Source organism: Schistocerca cancellata, chromosome 1 (genome assembly GCF_023864275.1).
Source record: "Schistocerca cancellata isolate TAMUIC-IGC-003103 chromosome 1, iqSchCanc2.1, whole genome shotgun sequence".
NCBI lineage: Eukaryota > Metazoa > Arthropoda > Insecta > Orthoptera > Acrididae > Schistocerca > Schistocerca cancellata.
This window is the reverse complement of record NC_064626.1, coordinates 178,289,090-178,314,528: the sequence shown is the minus strand read 5'-3', so window position 1 is coordinate 178,314,528 and position 25,439 is coordinate 178,289,090. Positions and strand designations below refer to the sequence as shown.

At 36.3% G+C, this 25,439-nt stretch overlaps 1 protein-coding gene across 1 annotated transcript in view; it reads right to left on the bottom strand.

Moving 5' to 3' along the window:
* Nucleotides 1–25,439, bottom strand: part of LOC126168267 (calcium-activated potassium channel slowpoke) — a 908,898-nt gene that overhangs the window by 668,055 nt on the left and 215,404 nt on the right. Inside the window, exons 6-7 of the mRNA XM_049920542.1 lie at nucleotides 12,420–12,511; nucleotides 2,834–2,944 (exon numbers count right to left, since the gene is read on the bottom strand). Coding sequence (XP_049776499.1) covers nucleotides 2,834–2,944; nucleotides 12,420–12,511 — 203 coding nt within the window. The remainder of the gene's footprint in view (nucleotides 1–2,833; nucleotides 2,945–12,419; nucleotides 12,512–25,439) is intronic.

Here is a 25,439-nt window from a genome sequence, read left to right as displayed (position 1 = left end):
ACAGAGGGTATTTTGTTTTCATGTGCATCTGAACTACAAAACAAACATGGTGCACATGTTACTGTCATCAACTTGTGGAGAGCAGCAAAGTGTAGTTCGATATTTGTGGGCCAAAGAGCATAAACCAAGCAAAATTGAGAGGGGCATGAATGGGATGTGTGGGAATGACTGCATGGACCAAAGCAATGTCTCCAGGTGGTATGAATTCTTCAGAGAGGGTCATGTGAACCATAGGGCTTAGCCACATTCCAGGCGATTGCTAACAGCTGCAATACCGCAGACTGTTGAAGCCAGTGAGGCAGAAATTTTGATGACCAGCATGTGCAACTGCAAACCTTATTGCAGCAGTTCAATATTTCCAATGGAGCAGTGTAAAATATCGTTCATAACATGTTTACATTTCATAAAATCAGTGCTTGCTGGATGCCTGAGAACCTGACAGACAACCATAAGAGCCAGTGAATGATGACAAGCTTGGATCACTTAATGTGTTATAGTGCAGAAGGGCATGACTTACTGATTATAAGATGTGAGTGTACTACTATAAAGCCAAATCCAAGCAGGCCTCTACAGAGTGGAAACATGCTGGTTCCCGAGTATGAATAAAATTCAAAATGATTCAGCCTGCTACGAAAGTGCTTATGACAGTGTTCTGGGATATGCACAGAACCACTGTGAATGCTTCAGCCTACAATAAAACTTTGATTAAGTTGCATTGTACCCTATGTGACAGATGTCACAACATTAATGCCGTTGGTGTAAAACTTCTTCGTAACAAAGCTTACCCCCATGTTGCTGCTCCTGTTCATAAGAAAACTGCCAAATTTGGGTGAAAAGTGATCCAGCATTCACCATACATTCTGGACCTTGCACCATGAGACTTTAATCCCATGAATAAATTCTTGGCCAGCCAACAGTTTGCAACAGATGTGGAAGTAAAATCACCATTCCACAAATGTTTATACTCCAACCAAATGGATTTCTACAAACAGGGCATATTGAAACTGGTACCACAATAGGAGTAATGTTTTGAGAACATTGGTGACTATGTAGAAAAGTAGGTACAAGATGTAAGTCCATTTATGACCTTTTTTTGTTAAGCAATTTGGTCATAAAATTATTGGGTGTTACTTTTCGACCTTTCCTTGTATGACTGAAATTGCAACCAATCAAAAACATAAAAATCACCTACATACACCCAAACAGATGAACACACATGAAGGCTACCAGATACAAAAGCTATCAAACTGAGACATTCTGTCATCTGATAAAAGAAATGTAAACTCTAGTTGAGGGTAGTACATCTTCATTGCGTATGGTTAACAGAAATGAATCCACATAAATATGTACAAGAATTTTTATATAAAATATCAAATGTCCTATTAAACCTGGAAGCAAATATTACTTTACCTCTAACAATGTCTATACGGTTTCAAAGAAGCAAAGATATTTTAGGCAAAACATTTACAGATATCATCACCAAAACAGAATGCAGTTTCAAGGGTGTGTAGATGAAAAAAGAAAATGAGACTTACACTGTTTTCAACTCTTTTTATGAATGTTTAAATAAGTGGCACACAGGGTCTAACTTTAAGGAATCACATAAAGTTAGAGAAATACAGATAAAGTTAGAGAAATAGAGATAAAGTTAGAGAAATAACTAAGCTGGTTGTCACAAAAATGTCATTTATACATAGAAACCAAGGTAAGGTCTCTTTGCTAGAGGAGCCACATACTTAGGAAGATCACAAACTTGGGCTAATAATATCTGGCATTGTTACAACAACTGAGAACCTCATTTATCCTTGGATTTCCTGAATGTTACATTAACAGTGAATAACAATAACAAGACTTCCATGTGAAAACAGAGAGGTGTACTTTCGAATCAGAAAATGACCGCAATGTACAAATTATACATGAAGGAAGAAATGGTGCTAGTGTGAATTCCAAGCTTTCACAATAATAGATTTAACTTGCTTGAGTGGAAAGCACTGGCACAGCCAAGGTTTTAACACTGCAATATACATAGTGAATCACAAAAGAATGATTACATTGAAGCTCTAATTGACTTGGAACTAATAGAATTTTGGTTATCACCAATCACTTTATATTTTTCTTGAAAATGTAGAGTTCATCTTACTATCTCATTTTTAAGGTGTGATCGCCAACTTTTGTGAAATGCAAAAGTGAAGGTTTGGATAGCAGAAGTGTATAATATTCTGTTGTTTTACAAAGGAGGAAGGTCGACCACAACAAAAACTCCCTTTAAAATATCCAGTACAGAGTGAAATATTACAGAAGGAACAATGAAGCAGTCAATGCCATAACAGCATCACTATTGTGACATGGGAAAAAATAATTACTATAAAACAGAAAAGAGTATGTTTATATTTTCTTTCTATTTTATAATTAGTACTTTTAATTAAAAAAGTTTAAGTTAAAAATTTAACTTCTGAAGTGTTCTGAATATTTTATTATTTTCTTATTCTGCTTATACTTGTGTAACAATCAAATTTGCCAGTTTTTAATGAAACATCAAAAGACATCAAACTGCAGAGGTTAATATGGAGAAATGAGATAGTACACATTACATTTGTAACTATCTGCAGAAGTAATAATAATAATTATAATAACAGACTATTTCATTGTTTCTTTCCTCTCTGTCCCTTTTGAGAAACATAAAAACCATTAATCTTAGATACATTTGTGAAAATAAAGTTACTCCTTATTCTTATATCTTAATTAAAACTAGACTTACTGATTAAACTCCAGCTAACAGACTAATTCTTAAAGGTTAAGTTAAAGTTGTAGAGTATAAAAACAATTTTCTTACCTGTGCAAGAAGACTACTTCAACATCCACATCTTCTCGGTCTTCGTGGAGAAAGTCTTTAAGAAAGTGGGATACCGACTCGTATGTTATGTGGCCACACACTACAATATGCCTGTCGGAAGTACAAGATCATCAGTTAATTCTATAATACCATGAACACACTTAAGCACTGACTTGCTACTGATATATAATAAATAAAAAGTTTCTCATGTTTAAATGTATCATTCAATTTTCGATTGATTCAGCATTGAAAATCTGAGATATTATACAAATATATTTTCAATCTTTATATTTCTGTCTGCTGCCCTCTCTCTTCACAACTGCCTGTATCAAACTCAGCTAAACATCAATTAAGCCCTTGAGTATCTAGGTGTTCTACACACAGAAAAAGGTACACTGAAGCTAAAAAATACTTTTCAGCACAGGAAAATGTGCACATGCATGCACATAACATACAAAAGTGTATGCAGGTAGTTGACATATAAAAAGAATGATGAACTATCCTCAACAATTACAGAAATCACTGTTCAAAGTGACAGCAGTAGTTTCTGTCCCCTCCAAGTTCTTGTTCAAAGAAAAAGGTAACATATATCACATAAAAAGTTTCCTGTGCAGATGAGTTCATGTTCATGAAATATTTCAGAGGGAATCTAAAACTGCAAGCAGCCAACATCAATTCTCAAAATTAACTACATAACAGTCAGAAGCATCAAGATACTGAGAACCCTATAACTGCAGCAAGGAAATCACTGGCAGTGTAAGGATTTCAGGACAGGATGAAAATCTCTATCTTATATGACTTGTTATAGCATGAACTGTGTTGTGAGAATATTAGTGTAAATAAGTTAAACTTCTCACCCTAGATGGTTGCAGCTAGAACAATGGTACCAGAAGACGCCATCACTATGCAGTAGTGTATGCCCACTATTGTCTATCAATGTATATGTCATTCGTACAAAGTAATCATGTTTCTGATTAGGATGTAACAAAGAAGGAATAAGAAGTTCTGGTAAAAGATTATCTTTAAAGATACTATTTTTGGAAACATGCTGTTCACTAAAGATGCAATGTACTAAGGAGCAATGATAGCATCAAAGAGCCATTCATAAGTGTTTTTCAAACAATAACTGTTTAATACTGTTTATGTATGACAGCAGAAACAGAATAAATGTAGTTGAAATTGACAGCATGTATGTGACTGCATTCTTTTAGTGCCATAAAAAGCCTTTCTGATTTATGAAAGCTCTGGACACAGTCAAGTCTAATTACTTTTCAATCATATCTCTCTTTTGACCAAAAAAAGGTTAGCACAATGAACTTCACATTGTTGTCTCGTACATTATACTAGCCAACAGTGAAAACGTAACTGGGATTAAATAATGTTTGTTAACTATATTGATTATGCTGATAATGAAAACGACAATGATAAACTTGAATTGGCTCTCACTTCCAAGTTAAAAGGGAGGGGGGTGGCATATTTCATTATAATTATATTTTATTAGCATTCACTGTCAACCCCTTCCCATCATGCTTCAAAATTCCACTAATAGTAGACACAGTGATGAACTTTGAGGCAACAATAGCTGTGTGTATTTTGTCGCTATTTTTATCTCATATCTCAGGCTTGTAGCAACAAGGGGAATGGAACAAGAAGGAAGTACAGAACATGCTTCATTTAAGCATAGGTGGATGTGGTCCTTGTAGTTCCTGTGATTCAATTTGCCTGACAAATGTGTAAACAGTGCTGACAATTTTTGCTTCATTTGCGGACAGGTTAGACTGAAATCGCCAAGGAGGCCAAGACTGCCATATATCAGGAAGATGACTATACTTTAGCAGTGAAATCAGGGACCAGGACATGCATGTATGTTGCATATCTTGTGTCTCGAGTCTTCAACTGTGGTTGAATTGCAAAAGACCTTTCATGGGCTTTGCTATGCCTGTGATCTGGCAAGAATCACCAAACCATGTGAATGACTGTTACTTTTGAATTACAACTCCATTGACACAGGGTATTTCTAAGAAGAGAAAGTCTTCCTTGACATATCCAAACATACAGTCAGTCAAAGGACCAGAGACAGGCTGCCTGTTCCTGCCACACCCGATTGTGATAATGACGAGGCATAGTGATAATGGTGCTACACCATCACTTTCAAAAACCAGTTCTTTGAAAGGTCCTGATTTTGTTTGTAATGATGAGTGCAAAAAGATTCACAAAATAACACAGTATGAACTTAATGACCTCGTGAGAAATCTGGAATTTCCAAAAGGTAATGCAGAATTGTTGGCATCAAGACTACAACAGTGGAATTGTCTTGATGAGACAGAAAGTGTCTCTATGTTCTGTAACCACCTATGCCATTCCTTCCATTTTTTGAAGAAGAAAAGAACTAGATATTTTGTAGTGATGTACAGGGACTAATAGTAGCTATGAGCATTGACTACAAAAGTGATCAGTAGAGGTTGTTCATCAACTCCCCCGAAGTAAGTCTCAAGTGTGAGCTACTGCACAATGGTAACATGTTACCATCGATTCTGATTGGGTTTGCACCGTACTTGAAAGAATATCATAACATGAAACAATTGTAACTGCAACTGAACTATGACAAGTTTAAATGGCAGTTTTCTGAGGACCTGAAAAGTTATAGGCGTATTACTTGGGATACAACATGGCTACACCAAATTATGTTGCTTCCTGTGCCTCTGAAAAAGCTGCACCAAAGCACTTCATATAAAAAGAAAGATTGCCTACAAGCCATCATATTGATGACTCCACATATAAAATCTAAATAAATAAATAAAAGTCAATCACTTGAACCAGGATCTCAGTACATTATGAACAAAATACCTTCAAAGCCTGGAACATAATTCTCCCTGCTCTTAATGTGAAATTGGGCCTAAGAAAATCTCCATTAGGGCCACAGACAAAAAACTGGGGAAGCATTTCTCTATCTGCACAAGAAATTTCCACATCTTAGGGAGGCAAAAACAAAAGAGGGGATTTTCGGCAGTTACCAGATACACAAGCTGTACAAGGATGAGCTTTTCAACACCTTCCTGACAGATGATGAAAAGTTGGCTTTCTTCAAGTGTCAACAAACTTTTTGGGAAATAAAAGGGCTGAAAACTACAAGCATCTTGTGGCAAATCTTCCGAACTGCTACAATACACTTAAGTGCAACACATCCTTAAAGTTACGTTTCCTAGATTGCCATTTGGATTTCTTTCCCAACAACTGTGGTGCCATAACCAATGAGCAGAGAGAATACTTAGACAAGCAAATTTTGGACTTCGAAATGAGATACCAGGGGAGGTGGAGTGCACCAATGTTAGCCAGTTACTGTTGAACACCAAACAGGGAATCACCAGCAGAAAACTACAAACACCAGGCAAATGATTCCGCCTCAGTGATCTTCCTTCGAGGGATAACACTGAGGTAAATACATCATAAGCTTATATAGCCAATAACGTAAAGTTATCATAAGAGCTAATCTTGCATTTTCACTAACATTTTAGTTATCACCACACCACTCAAAAACATAAAGATAAGCTGTTATCAGACCAGTTTTTTTTTGCTTTCATCCAGTGTGATACCTAGCTCTAATTTGTGTGTGTGTGGGGGGGAGGGGGGGGGGCATGGGAAGGGGGAAGGGGGGGGGGGGGGTTGGCATACTCCAAAATATAAACCTCACCCTCACATAAATTATCATATATGTGTTTGTTATCGAAGCTCCAACCAGTGATATGAGCAACTGATTATCTACCACTTTGTTCCCAACTTGATAATCACTATCAGTATTTCCATACAGCTTTCAACTGACACCCCAAATTTGGTAAATGGCTAACCTACTTAATGTGACTCCATGTATCACTATTTATGTTTATGATGGTCTTTTTGGAGAAAATTCCTTTAGTAGACATTCTTGACAAATTATTCCTCAAATTTCTTGCTCATAAACTTTAACAGAACCAGCCAATAGGAAAACTATTAGATCTGCAACTGTGCATCCACCATTTTGCAACAGATGGCAGAAGTGGGCAAGTGGTAGGGCAGATGATAGGTTGAAGTGTAAAAAAATAAGCTTAAGGTATTTGGAAACATGACGCCATCAAAATCTTAGGTGATTTGTGATTCCATTATAAAGTTATTCTCGACTGAATACGCCAACTGAGGAGCCTAGTTCTCATCATTTGTGGAAACTTTTAATTTTCTGCTTTAACATGAAGAAATCTGTGGTTAAGGTTCACAAAATGCTGGTTAAGACCTATGGTGAGGCAACCATTAGTGACAGAACATGCTGAGAATGGCTGCAGTACAACAATAATGGTGATTTTGACATTGAAGCCTGGAATGGCGGTGGAAGGGAGAAGGTTTTTGCAGTTACTTAAACAGATGGAAATAATCACTGCAGATTGTTATCAAAAGCAATTGATGCATTTGAGCCAGCCAGCCACAATACAGTGATATACATGAAAAGCTGATTTTGCAGCATGGCAATGCTTGACTATATGTCACAAAAAACATCAAAATATACTTGGAAACATTGAAATGAGAACTCCAGCCCCACATGTCTTATTCTCAAGACATTGATCATTCTGGCTGACCAGCTCTTTTGGTCATATGAACAAGTGCAAAATTTGATCAATTCACAGATCTCCTCAAAAGAAGCCCAGTTCTTCTGCTATGGGATTTATATAGTGCTCGAAATAAGGGAGAAAGTTGTGGCCAGCAATGGCCAATCTCTGAATCAAAGTTGTTTTATGTTTTTCACAATAAAGCCTCAAACTCCCAAGAAGTAACAGCAGAAGCAAAGTTGTAGATCTAATACAAAAAATATAACACTATGACTGGTACCTCTGAGACTATCCCTGAGTGGCCAATATAAAGTATGGTTTACAAACCACATTTAAAGCTTAAGGAAACACACTCCTTAGAAAAGGTATGTCTCTCAACTGTTAAAAGACACTAAAATTCATTAACCAAGAAATGAGCTCAAATATTCAGTTGAGAATTGAACAGCAGCAGCCTTGAAAGTGCACATCTACTATTTGATCAGAGTTTTCCAATGGAATTCTGTGAAGTAGTGTGCTCTTAGTTTTTAATCAACATTAAAACTGACATACTTAATACTGAAAACATTTTTAGCATAATAAAACTTATCATTTAGAGCTATTTATAGCTATTTTCCAATCATGTATCAATTAATGGATTGTGGACTTTGCTAAAACCTACTTCAATAATTGTAGTAATTATAAATAACCACAATTTCTCACTTTTTAACCTTTTTCTTACATGGTTGCATCAACCACAGAAATGTAAGGGAATTTGAATATTTGAATTGCAAATTAATTGCAGCAGAAAATTAATTTACTATCCAAATGAAAATAAACTAGCAATGAATGTGAATCATACATTCATCCTATGACTGAATGCTAATGGAACGTATGTAACATACTAATGGTTAAACAATCTAAATGAAACCTGACCAAACAACATGATGATTATGTAGTTATAAAATTATACCAAGAGTTTCAAATACATAATCTCAAAGAAGGGAAAGTAGCGAACAACTTTAATGAACATTGTTTCTGCTCATTTACATTTAGAGGAGTGTTTACCTGAGCAGGAAAAGTGATAGCCAGTAAAACAAGAAAGGAAAATGTATGGGTGATGAAAAGTTGACAGAAGGGAAAGCAGAAGACTCAACAACTTAAATGAGAACAATGAGATAAGTGCTCATAAAAGATGTAAAAATTGATGTGTATGACTGGCTTAACAAAAACGGCAACCATTTTGAAAAAGAATTATGGAAAATATTCCACAAGTAAGGCAAGTAAAATATATAGGAGGAATATATTGAAAATAGCATGGGAAAAATTGAAGCAGAGCAATGAAACATTAAAAGAAAAGTTCAGTATAAACTTAGTCTCATGGAACTATGTATCACATATTGGACACTACTGTTATTTAGCATGATACATAAACCTACACTTTCTGCAGTAACTGAGTCAACAACCAGCTAATTCCACAAACAAATAATACTCATCCAGTTGGAATGTAAAACATTTACTAATTTATGAATAGTATTTAACCTTCATCACTTCTTGCCCTCTTAAAAAATCAATGTTACTTCATGCTTTCAGAGATCATACTTCATTTTCACAAAACACAGTTAACTAAGCTTCTACATAACAAATATTTGTATTTTACAAACAAAAATTCAGTAAGATATTTTTTGTTTTGTTTGTTTAATATAATATTTAGTAATTTAATGTGATAGAGCAAATCTGATAAAAATTTTCAATGTCACAGTGAGTAGCTTGGAGGTGACCTCACATACTCACAGTTAAATTATCAACTCCTCATATCTTTTCTGAGTTGCTCAGTTTATGAGGGTTTTTTGTCCTTTGACTTTAAGATAAAACAAATAATTGAAACAAAGCTATGTGTGTCATGTTTGGTCAATGGCTTCACCATGGTACATATGCCTCCCACAGAGTAGGCTGAATAATCAAATAACAGAATATTATATGACACAAAACTGTGAAACTTTCACATAAACAACCTTAACATGGAAATTCCTTTTAATAATAGTTAGCAGTAATTCATACTGTTCAACATTCTGAAATGTACAATCCTGTGCAAAGACACTGTAGTGCAAAAATGTCTTTCTTTTTATTCTGAATCTACAAAATTAAGACCAGTTCCTAATGCACCATATACCTGCTGTCCTTGTGACTGGAGTGGGTGCAAAAGCACAGTCAAGACATTTACATCAGTACTTCACAGCACAGTTACATCAACCTGAAGGCAGTAAGGTATATGGCACATTATAATTATGATAATTAACATCCAACCAATGACTGAGGTTTGATGAAAGATAGTTAAAGACTATGCTTAGCCAAATGTGCACTGCAAAAGCTGCAGTTTTTGCATGCTAAGCTGTTAATTCCACTTCAGTTTTCAAAAATTCAAGATAGCTGCCTATATATATATATCAATCAAGCAAAGTTAATACATGCAATATGGCTCCTACCACTAATAACCTGCAATTCTGGGAAAAGGGTGAAGGTTGCTAAAACTAATGATTGAAGTTAATTGAGCCTAAAATATTTTACCATGCTACACTAAAAAATTAGCTTTTCATTCTTTCACTAGCCAAACTATTCTGTGAATACTATGCTCTTTGGCAAAAGATAAACACTGTTAAATAGTTTTGGAAACAGAGCCACAACCTACCCTAACAGCTTCACTCTACGCTAGTTAAAACTTATTTTGCCATGGTGGCATTAATGTCAGTATGACATAACACAGCTAAGCACACTTCCGAGAAAATATTGTAGTCCTTCCTGCTTGAGCTGTATAACCCAAACTCAAATGTCTGCTCAAAACGGTTTCAGGGAAGTCATATTAGATATTCTGATTGCTTTTAATGTTGGTACATACACCAGAGTTCATCTGAATACATTCATTTTTTAGAGAGTAAATTAATTATTAGATCTAAAATTTTAGTTGTAAACCACTCTCCATTTCTTAAATCAAATATTTTAAAATTCTTTCCTAGGTTAAACCTTCACTGAAAAATTACTGTCTTATATTTTGTCTGCTATTTATTGGTAGCAGTAATGTTTAAATAAAATATTTTCTTTTAGTGTTAATCCATTATCAGATAACTGAACATTATCCTGCTGTATGAACGCAAATATAAATTTACCACATTTTCTGTTAAGTGGCAGGAAGTAATTTTCTGTCACAGTTAACTTTAACAATGAAAGCATTCCTCTGATAATTACTATATCAGTAATTTTTCTAGCATACAGTACAGCACTTCAGTATATTAGGCATTAAAATCAGAATGTTCTCACATACTAATGTGCAAAAGAAACTTTGTGTTTCAGACTTGCAAAATTCAACTTGTTAATCTAAATGATGAAATCGTGGAAGACAAACACAAAACCAGCTTTATCATGAGGAGTAAACTGGATGAAAGCATATGAAGAAGTTATGCACTTCTTCCCAGACATAACAGCAAAGTATGTATGATCAGTTCCATTCTCATTTTCAATCAAATGTACATCAAAAACACAAATTTTCCACCTTTATGAATGTTTTGAAATATTTTATCAAACACAGTGCGAAAAATAATATGAACTAAAGTATTATACTGTACTTTTATTTATTGTTATGTTCAATAGTATCCACTACAATTTGCTTTTTAGTCCTGGAGACCATTAGTTTTCAGGTATATCAATCAATAATTAACATGTTTCACAGATGTTACTGGTAAAAAATGTGTCATTTACAGCAATGAAAATATGAGAAAACATATACAAAAACAGATCATGCTTAATTTATGATTCTCAATATCCTCTGAATACACAAAACCACAGTAAGTTGTAAATAACAGACAAAAACTTTACTATCAACCGACCTTAACTGTGAAAAAAAGAACTTCATTAAAGATATCATTTATCTCCTTTCAACATGAACACAAGCAACGTGCATGAAGAAAGAAACCACCTATGTGATTACTGTTAGGTACTACTCATAAGTTTGATCACGTGGTGCTCACAATATAAGCCCCAAATGGGGAGCAGACCTGCAGTTTAAGCATCTAACCTGTAAATGAAACTGTTGTCAAAATTCTTCTGCTAACAACAGTACGACAAAGTAGCTGTAGAGGCAGTGGGATGGGTACATCCTGTTGCCATAATGCATTGATAGAGAAAGTGTAATATACAACATTTTGATCTTTAATCTTTAATTCTTCTGTAGCAGATGTGTAGCAATCACAGACTATTGTGGGAACCATTTTTTGTCCTTAAAATATTTTTCTTGCACATTTAAAGTCATATAATGGATTTAAACTAATTATATTCCTATCCAAAAGACATTGCCTGTCACTGAAAGAATTTCAAGTTACAAGAGAATTATGATGAATATATTTTTGAAAAATTGCTTTCTTTGGGCCATTAATTGTGGACATAATATGGATACAATAAATACTAGATAAAGCACAAAATTTCAAAACGTGTCTCTTTGCTGCTACAACAGAATATGACAGTTTGGCACCACATACACAAATCTGAGAATTTATAGCATTTCATGAACTCAGATCTGCCACTGGACGGGATCACTGTTGGCTAAAGAATGCAACAATCAATTAGCACTAGATACAAATGAACAAGGGTTGGTTTGCATCTTATCAGAGGAAAAATTATAAGGAAACTAAAATAATAGCAACATCAGGAAAAGTCAGATTAAAACAATGATTACCACAACAATCATCAAAGTGGAGGATATATTTATAACACTGTTTAAATGACAGATTTTTATCCTTAGTCACTGCATCATATGATTAATGAAAGGAGTTATTTCCAATAACATGGTTGCTGAGCAAGCTAAAATACTGTGACATATGATGATAATTTGCTATTTCATTATAACATGATCAAAATTAATTTTTATTTATTTATGAAATGAAATTTAATATTAACTAGTAAAGATACAGAAGCATTTGGACAAAAGAACTCCTTAATAATTTTTCTTTCTTTTCTCGACAGACTTGTTAGGCTAATTGTCTCACCTTCTGCCGCGTTCGTTCTTCAAGGTGCCGCCGTACTTGGGTCTAGTCCCAATCAGATCAATAATCTCGGGGATACAACTTGCGAAAATGGCCTATACACGGGGGTCGTCATGGCATGAAGGGATAAAACAGAACAAGACACAAAAACACTCGAATGAATAATGACAATTGAATGAATGATACAAGAGACTGAAAAGACTAGATTTTATAGTGGAACACGGAAAGCAATGTAAGTGCTTCTTCTGGGACACAGGTGCCAGCTTTTGGCAAATAGAAAAGTTCTCATCATATACCTTGGAATCATGTTGTTTGGTTATCAATTACTGTTAAAACTATAACACACACACAGAAACCATGGCTTGTTAGCTCCAGGCACAAAGTTATTTTCCTTCAGCAAGCACATTCCAAGATTTAGCTTTCGCAAATAACATGTACCATAATTACCCAATCACAATGATGTGTTTGCTAAGACACCAAAACAGTGGCAGTACAACTGTGCACTTTATCACAGAATGTGCTATGTCTTCCTACAACACTATCTATCTAGCAAACACATAACCTGCATTTAGGTAAGTAAGGTAATTGCATCACATCCACCAACGAGCCAATGTTTCTTGGTGTACAGCCATGGTGACACCTGGCTCATTTGAATGATATGAACTGCTTCTGTAGGCTTTCAGCTATCACTGCTGAGATACGATATCTTTTAATAAACATAGCTGTATCCCGGATTGCTTTCTTTAGCAATCTTACAAAGAGGGACACTATATGTCTCGGAAGAGTGTTAATGTAGCACCACTAGTGCAGAAAACAACAAATAATAAAATTACAGTAAGTGAGGGGTGTATTTTGAATATCTAAAGCGATTAATAAGGCAGTGAGTGCATTCTACAGGAATATTAAATCAGCCGCAGTGGACTAGCATGATATCAACTCTACTCTATGTAGCAACAGGCCCTCAGAACCCAGAGAAAGCCTAGTATGAAAACATTCTGATATCAATCAAGGCATGCCACCAAGAAACCATTACATACTATCATGTACCTGCATTGGCTACAGTGGTAGATGGACAGTCATTAATATCTGTATTAAAATTCAAGCCTAATTTAAATCAAATCATTCACAAAACCCTTCTATAAAAGGTGTTTAGTTTATCAAAAATATTGTAAAAGATCATACTGAAAAACTGGGAAGGCTTCAAGTAATTGTGTAACGAATGTCTATGACATTACGCGAGTACCTCCGTCCACGTTCCCGCTTGTATTGCCCTCCGTATTTGCAGCGGTTGCCAGCCAACTCGGTGATCTCTGGGATCCAACTGGCAAACACCGCCTACATAGAACCACCAGCAGCTCCATAACTCAGGAAGATTTGCAGACAATGGAGGCAAGAAAACTTTTCTGACTGAATACAGAATATGCAGCTTTTTCATGCTGGAAACTTAAAATCTTTAAATTCTCCTGTACTAACACAGCAGCAGAAACAAGCTCAACATATTTCTTCGACTTTGAACCACTCGTAAAAGCTATGCTTCTAAATCTTGAATTTTTCAAGAATCATAAAATGATGTAATGTCAACAATTTTGCAAAAATAATCTATCAAACAGTATGCAGATTTCCTGGAATTTGATGAAACTGGTAAATAAAGAACTACAGGCTATAACTGACAATAAATGAAAGCAATATGAGAAGCTAGTGATCAAGGGTGTGTGTGTGTGTGTGTGTGTGTGTGTGTATGTGTGTGTGTGTGAGGTGTGTGTGTGTGTGTGTGTGTGTGTGTGTGTGCATGTACGCTTCCCCCCCCCCTCCCCCCCAGTTACTCATGCGCACGCATCTGCCTGACTGTGTGTGGTCACACACACATGTACAAAAGTGTGCATGCAAAAGTGGACTATTATTTGCAGATATATGAGCTGTGTGTCATTTCTTTGTATTCATTAATTTTAAGAATTCCAAATTTTAAAAGAAAGTTTAAAAATTATAGATAAAACTTTAAAATCCATTCCAACATAAAATTTACTGACTTAAAAAAACTTATCCATAAAACGATAACACCCGTATTCCATAAACATAACATACAAAAATATTACAAATTACAAAATCCAAGCAAGACTCAGAAGCCAATTTAATAAAAGATTGACTAGTTAAACAGTTCTACAATAATACAAAAATCTGCAAACACAAAAGTTAGATATTATTGAATAAAAGCAAGTACATATCATACAGGAAATTATTAACAAAATCTGACAGGCAAGAGATTGAAATCCGAAATATTCAACAAAGTGAAATGCAAGTCAGTGTTGACAGGCAGCTGTAATTTCTTTGCTTCACATTACAAAGAAATGTAAAGAATTATGGGTAAACTGCTCATGCTTGAGAAGGGCAACAAATCATCTGCTAATAGCACTTGGAGCAAAAGAATTAAATAAATTGAGAAAGTAAAGAGGAAGCATGTGTTAACACTATTCCACCGTAACAGCTGTACCTACATCAACTTTAATATAGTAAAATGTTGTCACTTGTGGCACAGCTAGAATTTCTTTCTTTGTCTGTTTACATTGATTTTGTTGTAAAATGTATCATAACTTTATTTGGCACAAAGGCATTGTGCACAACTTTCCTAATTCCTACGCTGATATTTTGTGCAAGAATACACACCACCATATACTGATCATGTCTGTCATAGTAATTTACCAAGTAGTTTATAGATGGTTCTAAAAACAAACATATGACTTGGTGAAACTATTTTCATTCTTTTCTGACAAGCTAGAATGAACATTTGAATTACTGCAACAAAAAATATGTTAGTGTCACTGATAGATGAAATTTTCACATTCCTATTAGCAAATTTCTGATCTGATGAAAACAACATTTGTTGATTTATTCCCGCATATTATGAGAATATTCAGGATGAACTAACACATCTTTATGATGACAATTCTGAGAACACTACAGCAAATTAAGGACTTGTGGAAAACTCTTGGAGCTAGTGAGAGAGAAAGAAAGAGAGAGAGAGAGAGAGAGAGAGAGAGACATTATACTCATTGAACTTTCACACTCAGTGATGCAGCCATCATAACACATTTCTCTCTTTTGGACTGTTTAAAATCCATTTTCACTTAAAACAGAAACAACCTGGTTATTATTATTCATGTCTAATTATAGCTGTTAGTGAGTCAAGGGACTGTAAACCACGGAAATGTGTCATAGCAGTCCACATCAAGATATTTAAAATACTCATAAAACTTGTACAATACTTCTCTTTTTAACAGCTGATAATCACTCCTTATAAAAATATGTGTTCTGAACATCATTCAACATTTTACAAATTGTTTTCAGGTTTGATATTTACTTCAATGACAGTACTTAAAAAACAATAATACAGAATCATCAAATGCTTGTGACAAAACAAAACCTAGGTTACAGACATGCAATAGTATGGGATTCACATACCACACGAATCAGAGGCAATCAAAAAGAATTAAAACAGAACGCTAAACAGAAATAATTACTGTTACAGCAGATTCTCTTATAAGCCAAAAATGGTGACATAAGTTAAAAGGCAAATTAAATAATTGTCTTTAAGATAGTATTTACTTTTTAATATTGTTAACTGCCAACTTATACTTTAAAACATAGTTCTCTAAGCAGACAACTGAAGCTCTGATGAAAAAGCTGTACCATACTTTATAACAAACACTGGCAATCAATTACAATAATTATAAAACGCTGTTATGAAGAGAGTTGGTGGAATGTGTCATCTCACTTTTTATGAATAATATATGTTTCAGTCCAAACTAGTAATGATTGAAAAGTGTCAATGCACCAAATGATACATTGCTGGTTATTTTCTGATGACAGGGGGTAAAGGTGCAGACGAAAGTATGAAACTTATAGGACGGTGTTCATACTTAAAGAAATAGGACATGAAATTTGAAGAGAGGATGGATTATAGTCTTCACTGTGTTGAATACACTAGGAATTGCACATTCTTGTTCCCCTCAGCCATGTTGTTTTCCATCCAATTCCTTGCATTCTGGGTAGGAGTGATGATCTCTGCATTTCTTTACAACTGTAACTTTGCTAGTAATGTCTGCCTACTCCCCACATTTCCTACTCCCTTGACTGAATATCCAAATTTCTTCTCTCTCATACTTCCTGATCTAAGTCTAACTAATTATCTGGCCCATCTGTAAGTTATGTTGTTGTCAAAAATAACACTAAAATCACACCAAGAACAACTCACCTTCTGTACACATACCAACAGTTTCTTATACTTGCCCTTTACATATTTCTAACTCAAGCAGCTGCCACCTTCAAAGCGGTGTAATGTGAGTGTAGAACACTCATGACAAGTACATAAATTCTAATCGTAACCAATAAAGGACATAGCTAGATCAGTAGGTTATATAAATTCTGAGTAGTCAGTGTGAGTCATAGTATAAAATTTGCTCTCAAATAGAATGAACAAGCACATGTTCGGTAAGCCAAAAGATAAGAGATGGCTTGAGACACTGAAAGAGACTTGGTGTTGTACTGTAAATTAGATGCTACAAGCCACCCATGTGGGTTAAAAGCTTGGTCATCTTCTTCCTGTCTAATATAATACACTCCAACAGTAGATCAAATGAACAGCAAAATAAGTGAATGAATGAATGAATTCAGAGTTAGCTTTTAGTTACAACAGGTAATTGATTTGTGTGGTACTTTAGTGCTTATTTCGAAATTGGGCAATAAATAAGAAGAAGAAGTAGAAGAAGAAGAAATGGGTAAGTGTTAAGTACATGTCAAAAAGTCTAATGTAAGTCAGTTGAAGATTACTGACAGATTGAAGCTGTGTGCTAGAATGAAACTCCAACTAAATGAAACTCTAACCAATACCTTTGGCTACCATTACTCTTTACCATCTGAACCATCTGTGGCCAATTAGAGGTCTGCAGATTAGGGATATTATTTGCCTGAGCCCACCATCTCAGGCATGGTATCCTCAAATATAAATGCAAGTTGTAATCAAACAATGCAGCCTGGGGGGAGGAGGAGGAGGAGGAGGTGGAAGTACACAAGTCTGAAGTGCTCACTGCTCTGCTATTGTGACCATTATACAGTAGTATCCCTGAATGTCTGCAGGCTAGTGTGGCTTCTGATATAATCCCACAGAAAGATGACACTACACTCACATCAATTTGATTATGCAGTACACATATATCCATGCATGGTAGCATCTAAATGTGACACCATTATGATTAATAAGAGAAAAATACTTCCTTTAAGCAATGAAAATGTTTGAAATGATGGTTTGTCTTAGAATGTAAAACCACAATACTGTTTTATAAAATTATCTGCTTTATTGATTCAATTTTACATATGTGAATGTTACACCCTAACAAATTAGAAACCTAACAGAAAAAAATTGCCTCTAAATATTTTCCTGTTAGCATTGTAATTAGAATGAATTGTCAGAATATCATCAACTCACTTCCAATCAAGTCTGCTTCATCTGGCCAAGGTAATGTTTCCTGCCACACTGAAAGTTCTTTCGCTAAGCGAATTTGAGACTGGAATATAAAATGCTTTGTTCACTAGAATAGCAAGCTTGGGAAAGAGACTACTCTATATCTGCATCTATATCTACATCTACATCCATGTTCAGCAAACCACTGGCAAGAGCAGAAGGTAACCCCATTATACCAGTTATTAAGGCTTTGTATGAAACGTGGGAACAGTGAAATTAATCTAATTATGTCCTCACTATCCATAATGTGGTGCTACAGAAGAATGCTGAAGATTAGATGGGTAGATCACATAACTAATGAGGAGGTATTGAATAGAAATGGGGAGAAGAGGAGCTTGTGGCACAACTTAACTAGAAGAAGGGATCAGTTGGTAGGACATGTTCTGAGACATCGAGGGATCACCAATTTAGTATTTGTGGGCCACGTGGAGGGTAAAAATCGTAGAGGGAGACCGAGAGATGAATACACTAAGCAGATTCAGAAGGATGTAGGCTGCAGTAGGTACTGGGAGATGAAGAAGCTTGCACAGGATAGAGTAGCATGGAGAGCTGCATCAAACCAGTCTCAGGACTGAAGAGCACAACAACAACATCCATAATGGAATAACATATAGACATTGTAGGACATTCATTGATTCATCATTTAAAGTTGGTTCTGAAACTTTGTAAGTACGCTTTCCCACTGGATACTTTGCATATATCTTCAGGTATCTGCTAGTTCAGTATCTTCAGGATTTCTGTGACACTCTCACATGGGTCAAACAAATCTGTGACCATTCATACTGTCCTTCCTGAATACCAAAACGCCCTTGTTGGTCCTATCTGGTACAGGTTCACACATTTGAGCAATGTTCTAGTTTGAGTCACACAAGTGATTTGTAAGTAATCTCCTTTTGTCGTCTGATTACATTTCCTTAGTTTAGTACCAATAAACTGAAGTCTGTCACCAGCTTCACCTGTAGCTGAGTGTATGTGACCATTCCATCTCATACCCATACAATGTTATACACTCAGATATTTGTATGAGTTAACTAACTCCAAATGTGACATGTTGATCCTGTAGTCATATGACATTATGTTTTTCATTTTGTGAAGTCCACAATTTTATATCTCTGAGCACTTACAGGGTTCCAACACATTTCCCTGGTGAACATCCAAAGTTACTTTTTACATCTATCAAGAAATGTCCATCCAAGATAAAATGCTGTGTCCTCCCTACCAAGAAATCTCCAATCCAGTCATAAATTTCACTTCATACCTAATATGATCATACATTTGATAATAAGCATATTGTGGTACTGAGTCAAGTGCTTTTTGGAATCAAGAAACACTGTAGCTATGTGACTGTTCTCAAGATCTCATGTGAGAACATTGTGAGTTGGGTTTCACATGACCCATGTTTCCTGAATCCATACTGGTTGGCAGGGAGGAGGTAATTCTATTTGAGATACCCCATTACCCTTGAGGCCAGAATATGTTCCAAGATTCTACAAGAAGTGGATATCAAGGATACTGGATGGTAGTTTTGTGGATCATTTCTGCTATCCTCCTTGCAGACAGGTGTGACCTGTTCTTTCTTCCAACTACTGGGAATCGCTTTTTGTTCGAGGGATCTGTAGTAGATTATGATTAAAAGAGAGGCTGCCTCAGCTGCAAATTTGTATAGAATGTGATGGAGATTTATTTGGACTCTGGAGCTTTGTTCAGTTTTAAAGATTTCAGCTGTTTGTCAACACCACTCACACTAATGTCTATATCATTCAACTTTACAATGGTGCAAGAACTGAACTGGTGCAATATCAGTGGATTTTCATTTGTAATGTAACAATTGAAAGTAGAATTCAGCATTTCTGATATTGATTTGCTACCCTCAATTTCAGTTCCTGTCCTGTCTGTTAGTGTATGGATACTAACTTTGGTATCATTGACAGGAGATCCTTTGATAATATTCTACTACGATAGTTGTTGAAAGCTTCAAACATTGCCCTCGCGACAGCCAAATGAGTTATTCAGCACTTCCCTAGCTACAGCTTTACCTTTGTTTTACACCTGTCACGCAGTCGCCTCTGGTTCTTTAAAAGTGACTGTGCACAATGGAGGGTCTTCCCAACATGAACTGTTATACTAGATACATGTCTATGCACAGTGGATGGTCAACTATTCTTCTGAACCTGGGTCACATTTCTTCTACATGCTCCCTCCAGGATGAAATGCTTTGAGTTCCTTATTGAGATTGATATTGCTGACTCTTTATTTAGTTTGCTGAAAATGTGAATCCTTCTAGTTGTTTTAACTGCTCTTTGTACTTTGGTAGCTGTTGCTCCTACAACTGCTTCATGGTCCCTGAGGCTAGTATTTCTGTGGAAATCCTCAAAGAGATGAGGTCTATTTGTTGCCATTAGATCCAATATATTTCCATCATAAGTGGGCTTCTGTACAATTTGTTTAAGATAGTTCTGAGAAAATACATTATTAATGTTTCACAGGATGTTACAACCACCATTCATTATACTGTAATTTTCCCACCAACCACCTGTGAAAGCCACCAACACTGCGAAGTTTTATACATTGGTATGGCTACGACCAACCAGCTGTTAACAAGAACAAAGTTTACCACCAGGTGGAAGAACATGCATCTGAGCACACCACCCTCAATTTCAATGGCTGCTTCACAACCCAGACCATCTGGATCCTTCCTTCCATGACCAGCTTCTCTGAACTATGCAGATACAACACATCTTCCTCTCCTGTAATCATACTGGTATCAATCTCAGATAACCCACTGGACCTGCACTTTCCAATTTACAGTATCCCCTCCCAATTCATGTCCCCATGTCACCTTCAGTGTGAACCACTCCCCACTAAACCTTACAATTGTGCATTACATGCCTGGAGCACTGTGTTGTAATGTGAAGCACATATAAGTTGGTGAGTTTCCATTTCTCATTCTTGTTAATTATTTCACTTTTGAATTTTTTTAAGGTTAAACACTTTACTACATTTAGCACTGTTTGTTTTCCTGCTATACCCCACTTTTAATTTTTCCTCTTGCTTGATTTCCTTTATTTTTTATTCCTGTAGCCCTTTATACTTTTTGTGTCATTTGGCTTAATCTCTAATATCTGGTAACACCTTCCCACCATACAGAATCACTATGCCAAACTGCAACCATCAGAGTAGCAGTAAGCCAGTAAACCAACAATAATGATGAGTCATGATCAATTGCTAGGCCACCAACCATTTCTTATATTCACTTTCTATTGCTTAAATCAAGCTTGGTGGTTGACAAAAGATTTCCCAAAACAAGCTGATATTCCATCTACCGTTTCCTAGCAAACTTCCCATTCCAATGACTTCACAACTAATATGGTATTAAATTATCCAGCATCAGAGGTATACATTCATGTATAGAGGTACACTTACATATAATTTTTGTAAATAGTCTCATTTTTTATTTCTGCATAATACACATGACCATTCTATCAGTTCAGCAGTATCTGGTTTCCTAATTTAAGGACAGTGACCAGGCAGTAATCATTAAGGCAGTCACAGCACTTTCTAGTAGCTTGTGTTTGTAATCTCAAGAAATGTCATAGTAAAAATTTATGTCTAAATGACAACAGGGCTCAATTTTATTTATAATTTTCTTTTGAATTTTAATATTTTGGTGGATAGTGGGTCTGCTTATTGCATACAAATGCACGAGGAGCTGGCTGCAGTTCACACACAGCAGGAGACACTGTTCGTGATGGCCAATTGGCTACAAGCTGCTGCCATGGGATACAGAAGTGGTGCATTGCTTGGAGCACCATAAGTATCACTTCATTTGCCAATGGGCTCTACTGATGAGACATCTTGCAGCACACTTGAGACAGGTGGAGGGGCCCACTCTCATCTGAGGTTGAGTGGCAGATTGTAACCCATTTGCATTGCTTGAGGCAGAGGGTGAAAGTGGGGACTGGTTGTCTTGCTTTGTCCATTTACCCTATGAATGGATAAGTGGCCACTCCTTTAGAACAATCCAGGCAGGCACACAGGGAGAAGGGTTTGTAATTATTGGGAGCTCTAAAGTTAGGCAGGTTATGGGGCACCAAAGGGAAATAACATCCATGCCTGGAAATAAATCCAATATTCCTTAAGTACATCTGCCAGTGCACCTCATTCAAGATGAGGAGGAAGATAAGTTTATGGTCATCAAGGGCACAGAGTGCAGTCACCTTCAAGCTATGGCTCATGTCAGCACCAATGACTCGTGTTGCTTGTGTTCTGAGGCCATCCTCAGAAGCAAAGCTGGTGGAAACAGTGAAGACTCTTGGCCTTGCTTGCAGGATGCAAACAGAGCCTACAATCTGCAGTATTGTACCCATGGTCCTCTGGTTCTGACACAAGTGGAAGGGTAGAGAGAGAGAAAGAGAGAGAGAGAGAGAGAGAGAGAGAGAGAGGGGGGGGGGGGGGGGAGAGAGAGAGAGAGCAAAACCTGATTACATACAAAGTAAAGGCACCTCAAATTTTGAAATTTTAACAGTAATTTTCCAAAGCATTTGGAATAAAGTAACTGAATTTACTGCTCTCCAGGAAAATTGAGCACATTCAAACTATATTTGTAACCAACATCTGGGTGAAACCAGAAGTAGGAAGCTCCAAAATATTTAATGAAGCATGGACTGTGAACAAAAAAAGACCAGTTAGATATCACAGGAGGGTAGTATTCATTACAACTGACAATATATTATGTCTATTGAGGTCAAAATTGAGCCTAACAGTGAAGTAATCGAGACAGAATTAACCAGACTAGGTGAACTCAAATTAATCATTGGATATTTTTATCATCCACCTGATTCGCTGCAACATTTGTAGAATATTTCAAAGTATATGCTTTGTAGTACAGAAGTATTCTGACTATGTAATATTAGTTGGAAGCAATTTTTACCTAATGAGTATATACTGGGACATCTACGAATTTGTTGCAGATGGTTTTGAATGTTTTCTCCAAAAACTGTCTTGAACATGTAGTGTAACAATCCACACATAATGGGAATATTTTAGACCTTGTATCTACAAACATGTGTGATCTTATTGTTTTGTTTTGTTTTAGGACACAAAAATAACAAGGGTCATACTCGCCCATGTCAAAACTGTAGAACACAAAGACAAAGAGAGGAGTTAAGACTGTCTACACATCAATCCCAATCAACAGAAGGGAAGACAGCTGAAAATTGGGGCATGGAGAAAGGTCTATAAAATATGTCATAGAGAAATGGAGGTCCAGAACTAAAAATTAAATGGCCTTCACCATGTTTGCTGTGATGGATAAAAAGTAAAAAGTGGTCAACAGCCTGCACATCATTCACTGAAACAGTTGATAACTCAGATGGCAAACACAAATGGGAACATCAGCAGTTAAATGAAGGGCATTCCAACAGGAAATGGTGGACCATCAAAAGTTGAGCACATTGTGCACAAAGTGGTGGGGGAGCACCACTGAACAAATGGTGATGGCTGAAAAGACAGTGTCCAATACGCAACCTAGTTAAAAAGATCTCACAGTGAGACGCCCCAGAGGAGGTCGTTCAAGCTGCTGGGAGAGACTTAACAACCTGGAGCTTGTTCCCATTAAGGGAAGACCAATGGTAACGCCAAAGTGACACCACCTGCTGACAGAAGGCAACACAGAAATCATCAGAGGGAATATAAGAACTAGAGGGCTAAGGTACAAGGACTGCAGCCTTGGCAGCAGTGTCAGCAGCTTTGTTTCCTGTCATACTAACGTGACCAGGAACCCACATAAACATCACAGTGGCTCCATCAAGAGCGAGCAAGCGACGGCTTTCCTGAACCCGTTGCACTAAGGGATGGATAGAGTGCAGCACACACAGACTTTGAATGGCACTAGGGGAGTCTGAGCAGATGAGCAAATGAAAAACCTGTGTCACTAGATGTACTGTGTGGCCTGATACAAGGCAAAGAATTCTGCTGTAAATACTGAGCAGTGTCCGGAAGCTGCTACCAGTACCTTATTGACAGTGTCAATTCAGGGATTAGTGATCACAATGTCACCACAGTTGGTTACTAAAGGTAAATCCATCAAGAAGGCTAGTAAATTTTTTTTATGCTGGAAAGAGCAGATAAGCATTTGTTAGCATCCTACTTAGACAATAAATGGATGTCATTTAATTCTAATATGATGGAGGTAGAGGAATTATGAACAAAATTTAAAATTATTCTATACTATACTCTGGAGAAGTTCATGGTGAGTAAGTTTTCTGAGGGTGGAAAAGATCCATGTGGTTTAATAATGAAACTCATAAAATGCTGAGAGAGCAGTAACTGTTGCATTCTCAGTTCAACTAAGGTTGTAGAAATGTCATCTGGCAAAAGTTAGTAGAAATCCATGAGCCTATAAAAAGATCAGCCAAAGTTCTTGCTGAGAATCCTACTATATTCTGGTCCTATGTCAAAGTCTGTTCAGTCACTCATAGGCGAGTCTCATGTGGCAACAGAAGACAGCAAAAGGAGAGCTGAAATTTCATATTTTGTTTTTAAAAATGATTCGAACAGGATAATTGTACAGATATACCAATGTGTGACAACCACATAAGCTCTCTTATGGAGAACACAGAAACAGGTATCCCAGGAGTGGAAAAACATCTGAATGAGTTCGAAATAAGTTAAGTCACTGAATGCTGTTGAAACCCCTAATTCATTTTAGTGAGAGTGATCTTCAACATTTTCCCCTTACTTAGCTTGCATTTATGAGAAAAAGTCAAGCAAGTGGGGAAAAAAAAACACAGGTGACTCCCATATATAAGAAGGATAAAAGAAAGTACCAGCAAAATTAGAGATCTATATCCTTGACAATCCTTTGCTGTGGAATTCTTGAGCATACTCTAAGCTCAATTGTGCAAAATTTCCTTGAGAAAAAATAGTATCTATCCACAAATCAACACAGGTTTACAAATAATTACTCATAAGAAACTCAGCTTGTTCTTCGCTCACATAACATCCTGTGTGCCACAGAAAAAGGGACTCCAGTTTCTAAATTTTCAGAAAGCATTTGACACAGTGTCACACTGCAGATTGTTAGCAAAGGTCTATGTATTTGGAATAAATACTCAAGTTTTTTTAAAGTAATGGAACCTCACCGGGACTGACTATGGAAATGTGATGGGACTACCCTTGTTACACACACACACACACACACACAAATCTATCGGATAGCGCAAGCAGCAATCTGTGATTGATTGTGGATGATGATGATGTGTGTACAAGAAAGTGTCATCGTTTGGCAACTGTAGGAGGGTACATGTTGATTTTTCCAGAATTTCTCTATTTGGTGTGGTGAATGACAGCTTTCTTTACATGTGGAAATTTGTTCAAAAACAGTCTTAGTGGTGTACTGTTGATACAGACACTATGCAGCTAGGTGTAACATAGCAAAAGACATGAAATGGAAAGAGTATTGATTGTAGAAAAGGCAAATGTTAAGTTCAGTTTCCCGAGTGAATGCT